Source organism: Rhopilema esculentum, chromosome 7 (genome assembly GCF_057945365.1).
Source record: "Rhopilema esculentum isolate cy_ngs chromosome 7, ASM5794536v1, whole genome shotgun sequence".
Lineage (NCBI taxonomy): Eukaryota > Metazoa > Cnidaria > Scyphozoa > Rhizostomeae > Rhizostomatidae > Rhopilema > Rhopilema esculentum.
Genome location: NC_142821.1, coordinates 9,012,578 through 9,032,780, shown reverse-complemented (window position 1 = coordinate 9,032,780; position 20,203 = coordinate 9,012,578). Strand labels below are relative to the sequence as shown.

At 35.3% G+C, this 20,203-nt stretch overlaps 3 protein-coding genes across 3 annotated transcripts in view; 2 read left to right on the top strand and 1 right to left on the bottom strand.

The window, feature by feature from the left end:
* Positions 1–54: 54 nt before the first annotated feature.
* LOC135683667 (RUS family member 1) lies at positions 55–8,977 on the top strand. The gene is made up of 14 exons (XM_065198985.2): positions 55–276; positions 861–938; positions 1,221–1,335; positions 1,992–2,037; positions 2,183–2,215; positions 2,659–2,764; positions 2,989–3,090; positions 4,753–4,823; positions 5,062–5,246; positions 5,887–5,944; positions 6,429–6,514; positions 6,979–7,085; positions 7,595–7,658; positions 8,440–8,977. Exons 1-14 carry the CDS (start codon positions 124–126, stop codon positions 8,625–8,627), a joined length of 1,392 nt encoding a protein of 463 aa, XP_065055057.2. The 5' UTR covers positions 55–123; the 3' UTR covers positions 8,628–8,977.
* Positions 8,978–11,750: 2,773 nt separating this feature from the next.
* On the top strand, positions 11,751–15,152 carry LOC148959954 (uncharacterized). The gene is made up of 5 exons (XM_089109385.1): positions 11,751–11,838; positions 12,427–12,492; positions 13,092–13,169; positions 14,401–14,558; positions 14,902–15,152. The coding sequence occupies exons 2-5, from the start codon at positions 12,438–12,440 to the stop codon at positions 15,028–15,030; spliced, it is 420 nt and encodes a 139-aa protein (XP_088965511.1). The 5' UTR covers positions 11,751–11,838; positions 12,427–12,437; the 3' UTR covers positions 15,031–15,152.
* A 3,904-nt stretch (positions 15,153–19,056) lies between these two features.
* LOC135683670 (phosphatidylinositol 4,5-bisphosphate 5-phosphatase A) overlaps positions 19,057–20,203 on the bottom strand; it is a 40,854-nt gene continuing 39,707 nt past the window's right edge. The window contains exon 15 of the mRNA XM_089109360.1: positions 19,057–19,220. The gene's annotated coding sequence lies outside the window, so the exon portion shown is untranslated. The remainder of the gene's footprint in view (positions 19,221–20,203) is intronic.

Genomic DNA, 20,203 nt, shown 5'->3' with positions numbered 1-20,203 from the left:
GGACGACGCCCACTGATCAGTGACGTCGCCCTGTCGTCGTCGTCAACAATCATCGAATGGAAACGAGGCTTTGAGTGGATGGCAGTGGCAGTGGCCTAGCTACTTGACATTTCATTTTCCAATATGAAAATTTTTGTTGAAGAAAGATATGGCAGTGAAATTGTCGGAGCCTACAGAATAGACCCTCTGCAGAATGGACGCTTGACTGCATTATCTAAAAATCAAAATTCTGGAAGAACTAAGAGCTTCCTCTTGAGACTCCGCCGCTTGCTAACGGTAATAAGATAAAATACTATAAGGAGGAATCACACCTTTGTTCCTTTCGAGTATTTTTAACTTCAACTGTAATGTAAAGTTGTAAATATTCTATCGTCTTGGTACAAATATGTATATATTGCTTCCTTTGTTAATTTTGTGTAAAAACTAAAATTTCTTTTAAGATTTAGGCTTGTAAAAATTGGAAATCTCTACGCTAAAGATCAAGTAACTTTTTGCTGGTACAGATTTGGGAAGTTAGCACAATTTTTGGGGATCTATTTTTGACCAAAGAAACTATGAAATTGTGAGAAATTCTGCAAATTGTAAAATATGTGCATATCCAAAATCTATGCACCAAAACTATCAGAGCACACCTTACCTTGCCTAAAGACAGGGTATGTAAAATGCCAGAGCAAAATTATCATCAATGTAGACATACTGGTAATGCATAAGCCTGATTTGGCTTTAATGGGTAAGCATACTCATAAGCTAAAACTTTTGGGATATATGAAAACATACGGCGTATGTAGGTATATGCAGAAGATTATGAAGTATTTAGCACTTTTAAATGTTTGTGGGCTTATAATTTGCTTTCATTTTAGACTTTTTTTCTGCCACAAGGATACCCAGAAAGTGTCAGTGAAGATTACCTTGAATATCAAATTTGGGATACTGCCCAGGTTGGTTAATGATTTTTTTAATTTCAAATATACCAACTGGCTCAATGTTAAAAACAATAGCATGCCAAAACAGTTGATGATCACCATTTATAAAGCGTGAATAACTTAATGCTTGCAAGCATTCTAAATGAAGATTATATTTGAATGAATTCTAAAAAACTCATATTGTGCCTTTTAGCAATATGCATTTTCTTGGCAATACCCAACTAATTTTCTTCCACTTTGATTGAAGTTGGCCATATAAGAAGCACTTCGATATGTATTTGCTCTACATTTTTATAGGCCTTTTGTTCTTCAATCACTGGAACCCTTGCTACAAGAGCAGTACTCAAAGGATATGGCGTGGGTGATGAGACAGCAACAGCAACTGCAGCTACAATTACATGGATGCTTAAAGGTTCAATATTTTTCCAGCAGTTTTAGTAATATCTTATTTGTTCCAATATCATATAGATTAAATAAACTTGCAGCTTGTGTGCTATAAACAGGCACTCAGATGGTGCCATTTATCCTTTGGGCGGATAGGTGCATTATATTTTTGCCTTGTAAAGATGTTACAGGTAAAATTTAATGTAAAATCTTATATAAAAGGCAAAAAAACCACAACACAAGCCTTCTTCTCAATACTTACAGTATTAATATATTATGCCCATATTTTGTCAATGGTCATTGCTTTGCTTTTTTGAGAATTACAATTCTATATTTTGTCGTACAGATTTAGCTACTTATCCATTTGTATTTTGATCTCCATCCGAAATTCCATAAATATTTGGAATGTGAGTTTGAAATGTCCTTAATTCCTTAATTAAGTTGATTGATCGATGTACTATTTAAATGGAAAGTTAGAATATTATTTTCTTAATTATACATAATTTTTAATTTAGATTACCTAATTATAACCATATTTATTGTTACAATGTTTTCTAATTACTAGTGAATTTCGTTTTTTAATATGATAATTTCCATACAGGCCACAAAGAAACATCAAAGATAAAAGTAGTTAATTATTCTGTTTAAAATCTGTTTTTATTAAATTGATATTTTCTGTTTTAGATGGAACTGGGATGCTAGGAAGGATTCTTTTTGCATGGAGCAAAGGGTGATTTTAAATTTTTTTTAGTTTGTGAAAATTTTCAACTCTTCTGGAAAATTTAGATGTAAATTTTCCATCTTTTTTAGAAATTTATGCATCATTTTAAAGATATTATCAAAATTAGTCAATTAAAAAACTAAATTAATTTCAGGACACAACTAGACTGTGATGCAAAAAGATGGAGGTTTGTGTTTTTTCTTTTTTGTCAGTTTAGCTATTTTGTATTTTTTGCTATAAATAGATATAGTTTGTAAAGAACTTTTGCATTTTTATTGATGATGGGCTGTTATAATTGTTTCCAGACTTGATTAATTTCCCAAAAATTATGTGTCCCTTTTCTTAGAACTTTTGGAAAAGTGCCACTCTTTTGGAGGCATAATCCACACTCCTCAGGTTACAAAGTGCCTTTCATCCTGGTGCTCCTCAACTTTGACATGCTTCTGTCTTCCCTAGTACTGACAATGCATAATTAATGTTATTTACAAAATGTTTTCCATTGCATAAAGCAATTGCTTCTACCATAAATCAATTAAGCAACATTTATTAAAGGTTCTAAGTATTTGACTATATCTGTAACAAAAATATCATAATACTATGGCTAACCCTTCAATTTTCTTTTTTTTAAAGGTTGTTTGCAGATATTTTGAATGACATGTCAATTTTGCTGGATCTAATTTCACCCTTATTCAAGGGATATTTCACATTTATAGCATGTCTATCAGGAATTGCTAAGGTGTGTATCCATTTATTAGTGCCTTCTATTTGTAGTTTCAAAGAGTGACTAAAGAGCTGGCCATTATGACAAGGTTATTAATTACAAAATATCTGTTATAGATAAATAAAGCTATGAACAATTAAGTAGTTACAATTTCAAATACGCAATAACCTGCAAACTCTGAACATGCAAACTTTAAATTCTGAAGGAGGAACTTTTTCTACACTGTTACCTCTTTGTAGTCCATAGTTGGTGTAGCAGGTGGTGCAACCAGGGCTTCATTAACACAGCATCAAGCTAGAAGAGATAACATGGCTGATGTTTCTGCTAAAGATGGCAGCCAGGTAGGAGTTAAAACCATGCCTACTTTCTTATTACTGATTTGATCGCTAAGCTTCTACCCTCAACTTTAATTGGCAATGATACCAGTCTTCTGTGCATCCTTGCTAAGTCTTTCCACAGGGCCGGATTTACCAGGGGGTGCTGGGGGTTGTGACACCCCCCCAAATATTTTTTGTGTTCTTCATTAATTCTTGCTTTGATTTGGTAAAACACATTCTTCAGTACTCAGTAGAAACAAAATGATGCAGAAAAGCTGCTTTATTTATCTTCTTAACATCTTTATCTTGAAGTTAAAAATTTAATTTAAAAAATTGGCATTTCCATCAGTTCCCTGTAACCTGAAGAGTATGGTCAATCCAATCATTATCTCACCCTCCCCCCCAATCCTTGCCGCTTAAATCCATCCCTGTTTTTATGTCACTCATTTTTGATTTTAATCATGGAGTATTTTGTGTTTGTAACTAGAAATGACATGCCAATTTTCTGCATGTGTGGATCCTTTCACATCTTTGAAAGAATTGATACAACTGTCAAGGGCGCCGGAGCAAGGGGGCAGCGGGGGCAGCATGAGGGTAGAAAAGTGCCCTTTTCAAGAAATTGATTTCCAAGCAATATTAATACATATAAATATTTTGAATGCTAATGAAATCTAGGTTTCAAGCATCTGTTGATACATACGTGCAATACAAAAGTCAATATTTTCTATTTTGATGAGAACTGAAAATCGATTTGCAAAGCAATTTCACCAACAAAAATATTTTCGTAGATAAGTTCTCTTTAACTTTAATGATCATGCTGAACAGATTTCAGATTTCTACCAACGTTGGCTCGCATATGTTCAATATATCAGTCTTTTTTTCCAAAATTCAGTTTACCTGCCCCTTAAGCTCACCGAGTTGCTCTTTTTGCCAACTGCATAACCAAAAAGTGTCCTTGAACTGTTAAGGTGCTATATGAAATGAGCAAAGGGGTGACCTTTTTGGGCAATGATCTGAAATGTTTCTTTTCGCTCTGCTTTTCGGGCCTTGAGGTTTAGGGCGCTCTCGAGGTTTCCAGTTTCTGATAGCAGTTAGTTAGACATAATAAAATTGTACAACTTTCTAAACGATTACAAGAAAGTGAAATTTTTAGGTAATCTAAAAGTCATTGTCGCCAAAATTTTTCAACTCGCTTCCCTCTCGCAAAGGGCCTCCTCTTTCGATTCTACCGCAAGGCCTACGAAATCTCTCGGCTGCACTACAAACAACTAAGCCAGAGAATGATATCTATATCATTGTAGCCAAGCTTTAGCCTCCCTTGACGGTGAAAAGAATTTCGAGAATGAAGTTTGACTATAGTCTTGATTAAAATGTATTTTTTATGGGTGTTGCCTTCATTTCTGAGAGACTTTGGGGCGTAGCAAAGTCAATTCCCCTAGGTGCTACACCCCCAGACCACCGACCCTCTCTCCCTTGACAGGGCCTTCACCTACAACCAGTCTTTGTCGTTAGCTAAACGACGATTCCCGATCTGTTTCAGCAGCGAACTTTGATACCCCCAAGGTGTCCTTTCCGCAGTTCCTGCCCCCGCCGCACCATGAAGCTTCCAGCGCCTCTGACGACTGCAAGTTCTGTGTTAAGCATATCATGACTTATTCAGCTTAATATTGAATCTTTACATTTCAGGAGACCCTTGTAAACCTAATGGCATTGATTGCTGGACTGATCATAACTCCTTTAGTTGCCAATAGTTCATTGTAAGTATTCGGCAATCATGTAGTTGAGAATTATGACAAGAAATGTTGTATTTTTTAGCACCATTAGATATCGAGATTTCTTTATGCTTGCCTGTTTGATATCAAGACAAGTAAAATGAAGGTAAGGTAAATAATAAGTCTAAAGAACATATGCCTGATTTTTTGAACCAATAAAGCAGTTAAAATTGGCAATAGCTCTAAATTTTCACGGTATTATTAACTCATATATTTTTTACAGTTTAGTCTGGGTGCTGTTCGCAGTATTCACATTTCTACATTTGTATTCAAACTACAAGGCAGTTTCTGCGGTCGTCATGGAAACTGTCAATCTCCCTCGTTTTCATATTCTTGTAAGCAACTATTTAAGCTCATTGAGAATACTTACTCCAAGAGATGTGAGTAGAAAAGATCCAGTAATCAGAGGTGAGCGGTTTCTATTCTCATGTTGTTACTATTCTGAGTGACTGCGCTGCGATAAACAAGAATCAGTTAATGGCTTTGAAAAAAGCAAACATTTAGTAAACTAAAGCTTTTCGTCTGACACTCTTCAGAGTTTAAAACGTCAGAACATAGATCGAAAACTCTACGCTAAGAAATATATATACCCAGTTGTGGATCGAAATAGGCCAATCAGAAACACGAGCACATGACTGTAAGGGTTGACCAATCAGTGCCGCTTGCCTATTAGAATGTTACCAGTGGAGTCCTAATGTGAAAACGAACTCCTTTTGTCTACACAGTAGCGGTTTCAGTTAGTTTACATAAGTTGACTGTTATGAAATGTTACGAAAAAGTATTTTCCATTTAATGACGATTATGTGCCTTTTCAATGAATTGTTTACCTAGCTGTGCACTGAATTCTAAAGATGAAACCGAAACAAAAACCAAACTTTTGCACATCCAGATTTGATAATGTGCGTGTGTGTATGCTTATTACTTTCAAAGGGCCTCCTGTTCTCTTTTTTGCTTATGGAAATTCCCATTTCTCATAATGTTTTTAGAATGTTTGATACAAGAAATGTCACAAAATTCCTTTTAAACTTGCGGTAACTGTTTGTTTTAGCTCCTGGTTATCGAATAACAATGAAACTTGGGTGTAAACTTTCACAGGTAGTTAAAAGGTAAGCTGCATTAGTTTTATGACTTTTCAATTTAACTTGTTATGTTTTAACTTTCTGGTGCAATGCTGCATATCTGTAGTTTAGATATTAGAAATTTCACTCAATTTGGAACAGCTATTAGAGAAAATATGTGCTGAAACAAAAGTGGATGTACTCATTATTGATCCAATTTAGCATAGACAGCACTAGTTTAAAGCCAAAGTGCAATTAAATTACTATCAATTTTATGGCGAGATTTCTTATGGTTGCCAAATCTACCTGACTGCATACAGCATGAAACTTAGAATACAAATTAGAAACCTTTTGGTTTTACAAGCAACCCGAATAATCAAACGCCCTTTTCCCAATCTACGATTTTTGTATTCGATAGGAAGTTTTTTATTAACTCTCGTTATTATTTATGATACGTTCAATGCCAATGCGCAGTTTTTTTATTCATTTTACACGCATTCAGTACTTATTAGTGTTTTGTTGTCGTTTTCAGTTCCAACGAATTCAAAAATTCTATCACAAACACATTTGATGCAAAATACATTTTGCGACTCGATTTAGAAAGTAAAAATAAAAAAGGTAAGGTACTTTGATTAATGTTCATATTTTTATTTTAGTAGAATTACAGAAAAACATTATCACAAAACAGTATCTCGTCAATTTTTCTTTGCAATCGTTTGGAATAATTAGAAAATTCTAAACATAGTTTCTGTACCACGAAAAGATTGTTTGTAAAATTCTAAACCTATGTCTAAGTACTGTATTTCTTTTGAAGGAAACTATATAAAACATTATAGTTGATTCAATTTTATAACGGAATCATTGCTTCTATTTAAGATAAATGTAATCAAATTGGCGCTTCATGATGTGCAAAAAGATTCTGCTGCGCTTGATCGATTTAATTGTCTATTTGATAAGTCAGATTTCAGATATAAAAAATTAATTTAATGAAAAATATACATAATTTTTTGCCTATTTGCCTCTGGGCCTTTTATTCCCTCCATTTTATAATATCTGTCACTTTCTTTTCTTTCACCACATAGGAATGGTGAAAATTGCGCTCCACAAAGATATTACGCACAAAGATCTTGCGGAATGCTGCTTTGTGGCCTTTGTTCTGGATGCTTTGTTCCAAAGAACATTAAAGCCAGTACGTTTGTATATTCCTGAAATTTGCTTAAATCCAATGTACTGTCAAAATAATCAGTTTTTGAGACATATTATAATGGAGAATCTTCAGCTTTAAGAAATTGATAAGGTTTTATATCATCATTAACTTTTTTACACTCTCAACTGAAAACAATGTTCTAGAGGAGATCAAGCTGAAAAATGCTAGGGCTATCTCTTACGTTTCCATCCTCACATAATTTCAAATCGAAGTTTTCTTCCAGCTTTTAGACAGTTATAAATTCCCTATTGAAATACAGAAATGAAGGGAATCATTTTCATAGTTATTCAACGAACTGCCAATGAGAAATTAAAAAGTTTTGATTTAACCCTGAACACCTACCGATTTCTAAGGTTTCCAAGCAATGCACAAAAAGTTTGTTCTAAAATTCATATTGTGTGGTCAAAATCATGTGGAAGCTTGAAAAGGGGCTTTAAATATATTTTGCTGTACGTATCTGATACTTAGAATTCAATGAATTCAATTTCCAGGAAATCTTTCAAGACAAAGCAACTCGTCAAGCAGTATCATTGCTCTGCTCAAGATGGGACTCAGGTGACTAGAAAATTTTAATTGTCAACTTCAACAAATACAACCATAGACGTAGGAAGCATTTCAAAAGTGGGGGATATGTTTGAAAATAGGTACTTTGCCTTTATTTCTGAGAAGATAGGGGCACATGCCCCCCCCCGTGCCTCCCCAATGCTACATCTATGAACACAACAGCTTGATGTCTTTAATATATGCTGGAACTTCTATCCATTTTGCTAGCAGTTTCATGCACTCAAACAAGTCTGTAGGTTTAAGAAAAAATTGCAAAGAGGCTCTTTCTTTTAGAAAACTTAGCAAGTAATTGGCATACCTGGATGGGGGCATATGCTTAACGAGTAACTATTTTGTTCCACAGTAGGAAAAATGACGGATAAAGGATTTTCTTTAAATTAAAGGATTGATTATAAATAGGATACATAGACAGAATAAATAGGGCTGGGAATTTTTATGAAATTTGATCAACGGGTGGTCGAAATATGCGTTGATAATGAATTGCGCTGATAAAATATTCTTCATTAGGAAATTGTTTGGCAAATTTCAGGCAGAGGTACACAAAAGGTGTAATTGAGGTTTTCGAGAATAACTTGCTTTATATGTACACTTAAATCGTTAAAAGGGATGATATCAGCCGAAAAAGCGACAGGGGTGTTTATTTTGCACCTAAGAATATATTATTCCTATGCGTAAGTCATCCTGGATATTGGCGCTGTACATATATGTTTCATGTCTGGGAACGTTACAAAAATTTAATCTCTTATATTTTATTCTAATTTTTTTCGCCTAGGTAATGTGCATGACCCAGAGATCAGTTGGGAACTAGTGGCAATGGCACAAAACATCACTTCTAGATTATTCCCTGATTTTTATTCTGGTCTTAAACGTCATGGCTGGAACATGAACACTACCCAGTTTGGCTCAGATGAGTGGAGACTGGACTGGGAAAATCAAGACGAAGACATTAAAGTTGTGTGATAAGAGAATTGAATATTGAATAATATTGGATTTAGCATCTTTTTATAGTACCGGTTTAACAGATGACTGTCACACAATATAAAGATCAATTTACTTACATAAATAAAAAATTTTTTTAAGAAGTACTTGCCAAGGCCACATAAATAAAAAGTATTTAAGACGCAATTGTTAAGGCCAAATAAATAGAAAAAATATGTTAAGTCTTACTTGCCAATGCCACCTTATGCTCCACTTCATCATCATTCAGGTCAAATGATAAATGTGAAATGATAAATGTTGATGATTGCCGGGCCTATTCTGCTGCCTCTTGTTTTTATCGTTTTCTTTTCATTTGAGAAGTTCAGTGTCTGCCTGAATCGTTTTCCTATCGAATTTGCTAATAGGTCGGCAACAGTGCTCGTCTGCGTAGCGAAATAGAACTTTGTTGAATTATTCTTAATAGTAGGCACAAAGGGGCGTCTAAAGCGGTATAGAGAGAGGGCAAGCGATGTTAAATTTTTTTTCAAGAAACACCAACCTAATTATTTTACGTAACCTTTTGTCATATTTCATACTTTTTTATCATAAAGCCTTTTCGACAACATACATTCTTGTTAGAAGAGTATAGCAATAAAAAGGTTCATAAGGGGACGCTTTTATAAAAATTTGAAGACGTAGTCCCTGGAGCCCACTTTTCAATCCTACTCTCCGTTGGATTAGTAAAAAAGTAAACAAAGAAAAAAAGTATGTTATCTAACTATTTGTTAAAGGGAAAGAACTAACCTTGAGCATCTCGAATAAATTATTGAGTATTTTGCCGGCGTTACTTCATTTCGTACTGTTTGTCTAAAAATTTATCCTGGAATAGAAAATCAAGATTTTAGTATACGTTGTTCAACAATGTCAACATATTTATTCTTCAAAACGTATTCTTCAGATGCTTCACAAAATTCTTCAGGAATTTCACAGTGCGAGCTGTTTTGTAAGCACCATAGGATCATATTCGCCAACCATCTTAGCACCACCTTTAGGAACAAACCACATTGAAGTACCCGGCATGTTGATGTTTGCTGGTCCGGCATGCTGGTCCCTTCATTTAACCTTTGAAACATGGTACACCTTTTATCTTATTTATTTCATCTCTTTCTTTAACGTTTGTCGGTGTCGTATTAATCTGGTTTTGGCCACAGATGTCTCCTGTGATTTTTTTATCCCTACACGTTTTCACTTCAATAAGATGCCAGGTTTATGAAAAAAAACATCTGCTAAACATAACAGCTTATCAATGCTTCAAAGTTGTGACTTCGAAGGAACCTTTTTGGCACCCTCATGTCTCCCCCAAAAGCAAAAGGGATTGGCGCCAAGTAATTTATGCTTAGCATGTCCAATTTGCCTTCAAAATTATGACAGGATGTTTCTAGCATGAAAGATTCTTAACCCTTACTCTTGGAAAGTGCAGTCTATCACATACTTTTAAAAACGATTTTGCCCTCTTATTTTAAACCAGCATCACCACATCATAGACTGAAAGAAAATTTTATAAAGAAAAGTAGAACCTAACAGCAAAGTATAAGGTGCTTGTCCAAAGCACCTCTGTCCTTACATCTCGTGCCTTTGCCTATACTTTGTCCTTTGACTCACATGTAACCTTAATTGTTAAATCAACAACAAGGTTATCAACTTTATGAAATCGGGGTCAATACTTCAGCAGGTTCGTTTTGTCAGCTGTTTTCACAGAAGAAGCACTTTCTCTCGAAAATCAAGACCTCGTTTTACCAATGCATTCTTGCAGTATGTTTATTGACTGGATGGCTTTTAGAACGCATTTTTCACTAAGCATTTTGTTTCATCATTTGCAATTACTTCACTTTCAATCTTCGACTCTTTGTCAATTAACAATAGATCAAATAAAGAATACTGACAAAACTCACTTCGATGTCGTAGCAATTCTATGTTTTCAAATAATGAATCATTCTTAAAAGCAAATAATATTCAACCGTAACAGATATTCTGAGAACGGCATTAGGGAATTATTTTTGATTACGATCAGTGATGGTAATGTGCAAATGCAAGGAAACTTGAAACCAGTCACGTGAAATTCGAGACTGGCGAACATCGTGAAAAGTAAGAGAAAGTAGCAGGATTAAACAGAAGTTGAACTCGACACAACACTATATGTGAGCGTGAGGCCTATCGTGATTGTATAGAGACTGTGTTTTGTTACAAAATTGAAATTGTACTATTTCATTCATCTTTTACTTGTATTTTGTTGGTATAACTCGCTGGATTCAGGTCACTCTGTTACAATAACGTTTAATTACATTATATGTACAGACAGGGCTGTGCAAGGTATTGACTTAAAACAGGATGGTTCAATGCTGCTTCTATTACTTATTCTACAAATGTATAGCTGAAGATTTCATATAGCCCAGAAGCCTAAATTAAGGCCAATGCAAAATGGACCGATAAGAACTATTTCTGGTTTCATTGCCGAAACAGCAAATGAGTACAATCCTTTCGTAACAGCAAACAAGCATCAAGTAAGCGGTTTTGGAACTCGATTACCAGGGCCTTTTTTAACATACTAACTAGGGGGGGGGGGCAATTGCCCCTGCAGTCCCAATGACTCTCTATTGTTTTAAATAATAGGCTATTGTCATTCTCCTAAAATAAACAAAGGTTTGCCCCCCCCCAGCTTATTCCCCTTGGAATAGGCCATGTCGATTACTTTGTACCAATTATACATGCGTAAAAAGAAAAACAAGTATAGCTAACTTATTAAAAGAAATTATTTTCTCTAGTTCTTCTCATATCCAAAATCTCATAGAAAATTCTGTTAGGTACATGGCATCAGGGGTACGCAAAGGGGTACCACAATGATCTCACCTACGTCTCTTGGTATTCTTTTCTGGAGTAAGGTATTTAACATGTAGCTTGTATTTTTGTCTCTAAGGGCAATGCAAAATTAAACCTGAAGTTGAATTTTGCCTTGATAAGAGAATCTCAGAATGAAATAAATATAATTTTGTTTGGAAGTGTTGATTACCCAGACAAAATAATATAAGAACTTAAAGCATATGGAACTTAGAAACGTAATGTATTTTCCAGGTAAATCAACAAACACTTGTTGGTGTTATCTCCATGTGCTCTGTTCAGGGCTATAAAAATACCTGAGAGATAGCCAGACAGTACTTAGAAGAAAAGGTCTACTTACAAAAAAGTCTCTCAGCCGGTAAGTAGCAGATAGCAATACTACATACGTTGGGTCTTATGAGGATAGCAAAGAAATTGGCATTAAGATTTCGTATTTTCTTTAGGTTCGATAATTGTTGTCCAACTATTTGTATATCTACGTTGCTTCGACATGTCTTGATTTGGCAGCCACGATGTACATATTGCATTTGTTTCCAAAGTGATGGAGGTTTTGCCATAGCAATTAAGTTGCATTGTTCTACCAAGAACATACAATATAACTCATAAATCTTAGAGCTTGCAGTAATCTTATATGTTGAAATATTGAGGCTAAATGATAACGGGGTAAAGCAAAACTGGAATCGTTTAATTCGGCTTTTTGCCCGTTTGTTCATGGCCAAGCAGCTCTTTAATAAGTCGTCGCAAATTTAAAACACAGCTAACCTTATCAATGGATTGCTGCAGCAATGGAAAGAGCATAAATGGAGACTAGATGTTTGCGGTGTCCATCTGGAAGTCAATTTATGGTGTCCATGTGGAAGCCTATAGATCAATATTCTGCATTACAGTTCTTGCCAAACAGCATCAAATGCTTTCTAATTATTATATTTCTTGCTTCATTTCAAAGGTAAATTCAAGATGACGAAAGCAATCCTTTCCTTACTCCTAGTTGCTTTTATAGCAACAAGCCAAGGTAAGTCAAAACAACGGCTTTAAATAAGCTTGTTTTGAATTTCACGATTTCTAAAGAGTTCTCAACGGAAACTTCTTCTTGACAAGGAATAAGGGGAAAGGGGGGTTAGTCTATTAGGAACACGGGAAATATACGAAAAAAGCAAAAATTTAGCAAAAGATGTAGGTGTTCCAAGGAGTTTTGGCAGAGATTGTAGCTCAGCTGGTAGAACAACGAAGTACAGAGTCGCTGGTCGCAAGGTCGAGTCCCTCCCTGGTCGTGCCACTCGCTTACATTTTCGCCTTGCTTGTTGTGTCATTCATTTGATATTAACCAAAAAATGATTAGCCTCCTTTGATAAAGCATCATGCAAACAAGGTTTTTTTTAAGAAATAAGAAAAAAAGAATACAACTTTTTAGTTTAGGAGGGGTCTAGATCAAGTATCAGTTGCATGGTTAGAAGACAAAAGTTTGAAATGCAATGCTCAAACCTAGTTGTCAATGTTTATTTAAATAGACGGTGGCAGGTTCTTCGCTCATTGACTAGAGGAGGGAAGCTCTTTCTTGAAATTCAAAATTTCAATACTGAAATATACAAAACTGGTTTGATTTTGTCTTAGGAATAACGATAACGTTTCCTGTTGGGGTTTCTCCAATATCCGGAATCTGGCCTCCATCATCGTCTTGGGGAGTCTGTCGTAAGTACATGTCTACAGTCTTTCGATACATTTTACTCGTCTTTGATTTGCAGATATACATCTACATAAAGAATTTAAAGTTAAAGGTCATATGAGCCGAAAAACGATTTACACGTATTTGGTAGAGCTTTTTTCGCTTGTCAAGATGCCGTTTCCCGTTTCTTTCTATGACTTGAGCTTGTCTAGATATGGCGCTCGAAAGCCCGAAAAAGTGACCTTCAAAAGCGATGCCACTCGAACGCGGTCAGATCGACGCTGTGACGTAATAGGTTTGACACGTCCCTTCGATAGCCATTGGAACCTTTGTCAGTGATGTTGATAAAACAATCTTGCAAAACAAGATAAAAGCACGAAACTTTGTCGGAATACGGCTTTTGAGGATTTTTCCCCAAATATCAGTTTCAAAACACAATTAAAGCAAGAATCGTGCTGCAAGTACACGACTTGATCGCTAAAAAAGATAGGGTATTCCCTCCCTCACATCGTTCGACGAGGATTGATTCTTCTTCTTTGGAGGCTGCCGATGTTCTGTGCTAGTTAAGATAGAAAGCCCACCAAATTCAGCCAATGCTCCCTTACTCATTTAATTTATTCAAAGACTGATCCAAATCAACATCATTACGGCTTCAAGGCCAAGAACATGTCAAACCTATTACGTCACTTCCTGTCTTCTCGTCCCAGACCCCGGTATCACTTTTGGTCTCGAAAATTGAGTTTTAAAGTTGAAATTTTTGTGTCTTACAGGTATCTTTCGAAAATTTAACCAAGATTTTCACAATCAGCACCATCAAATTGCGTAAAATGGCCGATAAAAAATTTCGCTTCATTTGACCTTTAAGACATCGATTTAAAAAAAAGTCAGAATTTTCTGCTGTTTTCTATAAAAACTGGAACAACATGCTGAACTTCCCGTTTTAGAGGGATAAAAGCGCTATGTTGCAGGGCTATGAAATGTGGAGAAGTTAAACGCATTATGGGAATTGACAGCACAAATGTGTTCATGAGTAAGCAGGAGTTAAAGGCAATCTGCCACGACGTTGATTGATTATAAGAACAAAGCGATTGTTTATTGTTTCCAGTCCCCCTTTAATTTATCGCATTGTAAAAAATATGCCGGAGCGCTGGAATTGTGTTTAGGCTATTGTTCAAGCTATTGTTCTCGTTAACCAATCCACAACGAGACAGATTGCCTTTAAAACAGAAATAGCTAACCAGATTTTTCTCACCATAGATAGTACCGTAAGGCCAGCGCATGGTACCATTGAATCAAACAAAGAGTGTGTGTTGGCCAAGCTAAGGTCTATTTGTGGTTTTAGCAATTCTCAAGCAGATGCTTTGCTGAACGTTGCTAAAAGCATCATTGCGATACATCCACACGCTAGTGGACAGGTTGGTATTGGGCATAATGAAATATGCTCTAATAAAAATGCTTATTAACTTTTCATTTGAAAAATCAAAAAACTTTTTACCAATCAGACGGATACATGCACTGTGGAAAATCCCTATATAAAGTTGAAGACAGGCTTGCTTTATGGTCACACACTCTGTAAAAATATCAATGATATATCTACTTTTAACCCCAATTAAAAGCTTTTACATATCAACCATGATAATATGGCCTTAGTACCTCAAAGTCCCAGCACTGGAAGTCATTATCTATTTTCAAAGCTTTATACTTTTCGCTCCGATTCATAAGGCACTCATTTTTATCAACTTATATTCTTTAATACAGCGAGTTGGTGTTGACAGTTGTTCAAAACAGTGTATGTGCAAGGTGGCATCTGAATGTTCTTGCCAAATAACCCAAGACTGGTGCTCAAGAGATCTACGAAGTGCTTGCAACAATGAACGAAGTCGTTAGAATTGAAATGAAGATAACTAAGCAAAAAGCTCTTAATCTAGTTAATTAAGCATCAAATATCATTGATAAACTGGACATGTTAATCGTGATTTTGAATTAAATTTGAATGCTGCAAGATACAATGGAGTTTATCTTTTAGGATTTACCGAAACGCGTTTCATCCTTTCAACGAGGATCATTAACCTTTTTCATATGTATACATTTATGAGAGACAAAATAGTTTTGAAGTTTGCAGCGTGACCTCTATCATAAAAAGGCAAAACCCATGAGAAAATAATTCTTACTAAAGAAGATAGAATTTATCAGACAGCAAACAAATTGCAGAACTTATGAATGATTACTTTATCAATATAACACAGTCATTAAATATTCCTAAATACCTGCCACAAAAAGAGAACTACACACCTCCTAATAGCAACGCACCGGCAGAAAGCTATCATTCTACATTAGATAATATAATACAAGCATATAAACACCACCCTAGTATCATTGCTATTAAGGGGAAATAAATCACCAAACTCTCTTCAGCTCTGAGCCTGTATCCATACAAACAATAGTTCAATAAATAAACTCTTTAGATTCGAAGAAGGCAACTGGCTCTGATGATATACCATCTAAAGTCATCAAAGCATCAGTGGATGAACTTTCTGAAACATTACAAATTCTCTTTAACCAAACTGTCAAAACTAGTGAATTTCCCAATGCAATGAAACAAGCAGATGTATCACCAGTATTTTAGAAAGAAAATCCAAATGATAAAAGGAACTACAGGCCTGTAAGTGTTCTTCCTTCACTGTCTAAGATATATGAAAGAATAATATATAATCAGATATTCTCATTCATTGAAATGAAATTATGCCCTCTTTTATGTGGATTCCGAGAAAAATATGGTACACAACATGCATTGATACGTTTGGATGAAAACTGAAAAATTCATCTAGTCGATAAGAAAAAAGCAGGTATAATAATGATGGATTTATCCAAAGCATGTGATTGCCTCTCACATGACCTCTTAATTGCTAAACTATATGCGTATGGGTTCAGTAACAATGTCTGGTGTTATTACAAAATTACCTAAAGGAGAGGACACAAAGAGTGAAAAATAATTCTCAAACAAACACGTGGAAAAATGTTACACAAGGAAACCCACAGGGCTCAGTTCTCGGCCCCCTATTATTTAACATTTTTTTAAGTGATATTTTCTATTTCATGACTACAGAAAATCTTTGTAACTATGCAGATGACAATACAATATGGACAGTAGGTAAAAATGTTGATGATATAATATATAAATTAAAAACAGAAGTAGCAGCTCTAAATAAATGGTTTAAGGATAATTCATTGTTATTAAATGAAAAATGTAACTTTATGATATTTACACATAAACAAACAAGAACTGAAAAAGCAAATATTAAAATAGGAAATGCCACAATCGAAGAGACGGAAAAGGCCAAGCTACTTGGAATAACTTTAGACAGCAAACTAAACTTTGAAGAACATATAAAAAACTTATGTAATGAAGCAGGTAAAAAGATAAATGCCCTAGTCAGAATCGCCCCTTATATGAATTAATTTAAAGGATCACTATTGATGAAAACCTTTATACTTGGTCACTTTAACTATTGCCCTCTTTTATGGATGTATAGTAGCCGCAAATCTGGAAAACATCCATCATATGATGATTTGTTCCCAGTCTAAACTCGACACGGAACTTGAAAAACTAACTAAGATCTTTCAGTAGAACGGCTATCGAGAGGATGTTATTTCAGTTTACATTAAGGAGAAGATAGGAAATTTCTCGGCTGACATAAAATTTGGTCCTCAAAAGAGCCCGGTCTATCTAAAACTACCCTGGATCGGTGACAGTTCCCTACGTTTTGAAAATCAAATAAAACAGGCCATTGCAAATTGTTTCTTTGCAGTCAGCCCACGTGTTGTTTAAAGTACAATAGAGGCCCTTCCGTCCATTTGAAAGGACTGCGTTCCTGCCACACAAAAAAGTTGTTTATGAATTTACCTGCCACACATTTTTTATGAATTTACGTGCCAGTGTGATTCTGGCTACGTAGGACGCACTTCCCAAAGATTGGAGGATAGAATAAAGCAACATGTTCCGCCTAGTATTAAAAACAAAACTCGTCCCCAAAGAGAACAGCCACCTCGGTCTTGCAAATCTAAAATTACAACTAAAACCTGCGATTCTGCTATCGGGCAGCATTTACTGGAAAACCCAGATTGTGCAAAAAACTATAATGGCGACATGTTTCGGATTATTGGTAAAGCCCGATCGTCGTTCCAACTAGCAGTTTTGGAAGCTATACCGCTACTGTGTAGACAAAATGAGTTCGTTTTCACCTTAGGACTCCATTGGCAACATTCTCAATAGGCAAGCGGCACTGATTAGTCAACCTTAACAGTCATGTGCTCGTGTTTCTGATCAGCCTATTTCGATCCACAACTGGGTATATATATTTCCTAGCGTAGAGTTTTCGGTCTATGTTTTGACGTTTTAAACTCTGAAGAGTGTCAGACGAAAAGCTTTAGTTTACTAAATGTTTGCTTTTTTCAAAGCCATTATCTGATATTTAGCAAGGAAAATATGTCTCAAACATATCGTTGATTGTATATCAATCTTATCTTTCGTCGTTAATCAAATTTTTGTACAAAAATGTTTGTGCGTATACAAAAAGCAGTCGACCCGAAGAACAACATCATTTCTTCTTTGCCAATTCCAAATTGTAGCAAATCTGCCATAAAAAGTGACAAGAACTCAAGGACAGATATCATCAGTTTATCCGCCTTCCCATTCTTGCAAATGCAATATAGCCTGCGTCACAGACCATCACATAATGCAACATTTCTTCATTGACCAAGGCTCCCAATAAAGTCACTCCCATCCCAACAATATCACTTCTCTCCTCAACCTCTCTTGCCATTCAAAAACATGCCACTGTTGTCAGCAAGGGCAAAGGCCTTGTACAATCGATAAAAACTATTTGTCCTGCATTCACAAAAATTTCTCTTTATTTCACGATTTTATACTATAGCGAGTTGGTGTTGACAGTTGTTCAAAACAGTGACTGTGCAAAGTTCCTGCAAAATAACACAAAACTGGTGTGCAACAGATTTGAGGACTGCATGCAGAAATGAAAGAGGGCGACAGTAAGGGACAGAAAGAGAGCAAACTAGTAAAGTATCAGTGAACAAGTGATTTATAATTACTACTTAAAGGAAAATTGAATGAGTGACGAATACTTGATGTGATTTTGAATTTTAATAATACAGCTGCATTATACTTTGGAGTTCGTTTATGAGTTTATTTCTGCCATTTTTTTCATAAACACTTTTTTCAACAAAAAGGCATAGACTTAAAGAGAGACAGGTAGCCACGCCACCTATGAAAAGGCTGGGAAGGTGGCCATCTGTCTTGTTTCTTAAGACTATTAAAAAACTAAATCATCAACCTCGAAAAAGATGTGATTGCCTCAACAAAATCAATCAACTAGAACGACAATAAATGTAACACCAACGCCAAAACATATAAAAATTCATCTCTGTGAAGTTGGGGCACAAAATAAGTCAGCAACTATGTTCCATACAGCTGGCGCTAGGAAAGGACCTTCCTCATTTGCAACAAAGGTCGATTATCTCACTTCAGAAGAGAAGATAATGTGTAGGAGTACCATGGCTGCAATCATTGACCTTTATAAAGACAGCATTTTGGTTTTCTATAATCAATCTACAGCCTGGTGATTTCTGCTTCATAACCACTAGGGTTATTAACCTCTAGAAGAAGACGAGGTCAACACTTGAGCAGGTTTGTTCCATCAGCTGTTTACCACAGATAAATCGTATCTAGAAAGATTTGACAAGCTGCCGCCTCTGTTCAAGTATTTGCTTTGTAGGTCAAAGCAATCTTTGGCAATTTATTCTTTATGCGTGGAATCATCACATTAGCCTTTGATCTTTTGACCTTTTGCCAGCTCACTATCTTTTAAACTAAAAAAGTTGAAATTGAAAGAAACCATTTGTCCCCTGACCTTGTGATAAGAGACTCTGTCACCACCGGTACCACCATTATCGAAGGTTTCATCTTAATGGATGAATAAAGACACAAAAATGTTAACTAAAGAAAAATCACTCACTTCAAACATCCCATCAACGTATACTTTGTTTGCAACGATTCATTTCTGAAAACAAACAAAAAATTAATTGCTTCAACGATATTATTTAATCTGATTTTCAGTCCTTGGATTTCCATTGCAATTTTCAAAATTCTGACTTTACGATTTAGTCATTAGTATTCAAAACTGGTTATGTCTTTTTGTTATAGATGTCGCCATTAAGGTTTATGGCGTATAAAGGCAATGTACATAATGTTTTATATATATATACTTAGTAAAGGTGAATGATTGTGTCCTTTGTTAAATATATTAACATATTTGAAAGTATCTCTTTTTTGACATGTCTATTGGCTGCAATAATATCTCTTGTGGTTCAGAAGCCTAAACCAGGTCTTGAGAAAATGAGATATTGAGCGTAATGAAAATGAGCGTAAAAACATTGGTCTCCTCAAAACAGCATTACTGAATCTTACTCGTGCTACAAAGAAAAGTCACTGTTTTGTGCAACTTTTATTTTTCCGATTTTCATGCTCTAAAAAATCTACAGCTATAGCTTTTATTAAAAGAAATCCCAACCCCCTTTCCCCTCCTCGGAAGAATTCAATATCGTTATCATCGAGGGGTAATTCACTCAATTAAAATCTCGTACACCTTTTGTTTCTTTTGCTTTTGGGGAATCCTTTGTAAATCCTTTTGTTTTTGGGGAATCTCTGAAAATCCTTTTGTTTTCTGTGAGATCTCGTATGCTATTTACAACAGGGAATTTCCCCTCGGTTATCATTAACTGTTAAATGTAATAAGCGTTGAAAAGAGGAGTAACCATTTCGTATCGGGGTGATATATCAGGGTGAGATTAGGGCTTAAAAGTTGCGTTTCGCAAAATTTAATTAACATCACACCGTCTGCCTGAAACAATTTTTTAGCGTCTAGCAAAGCCTTAATTACAGGGCGTGTGAAATAGGTATGGGTGCTAACTCTAGGGAAAATTTAATCAAGCAAGCTCATTGATTAATTTCTGTTTCATGATGCAAAAATATATTCTTTTTTCT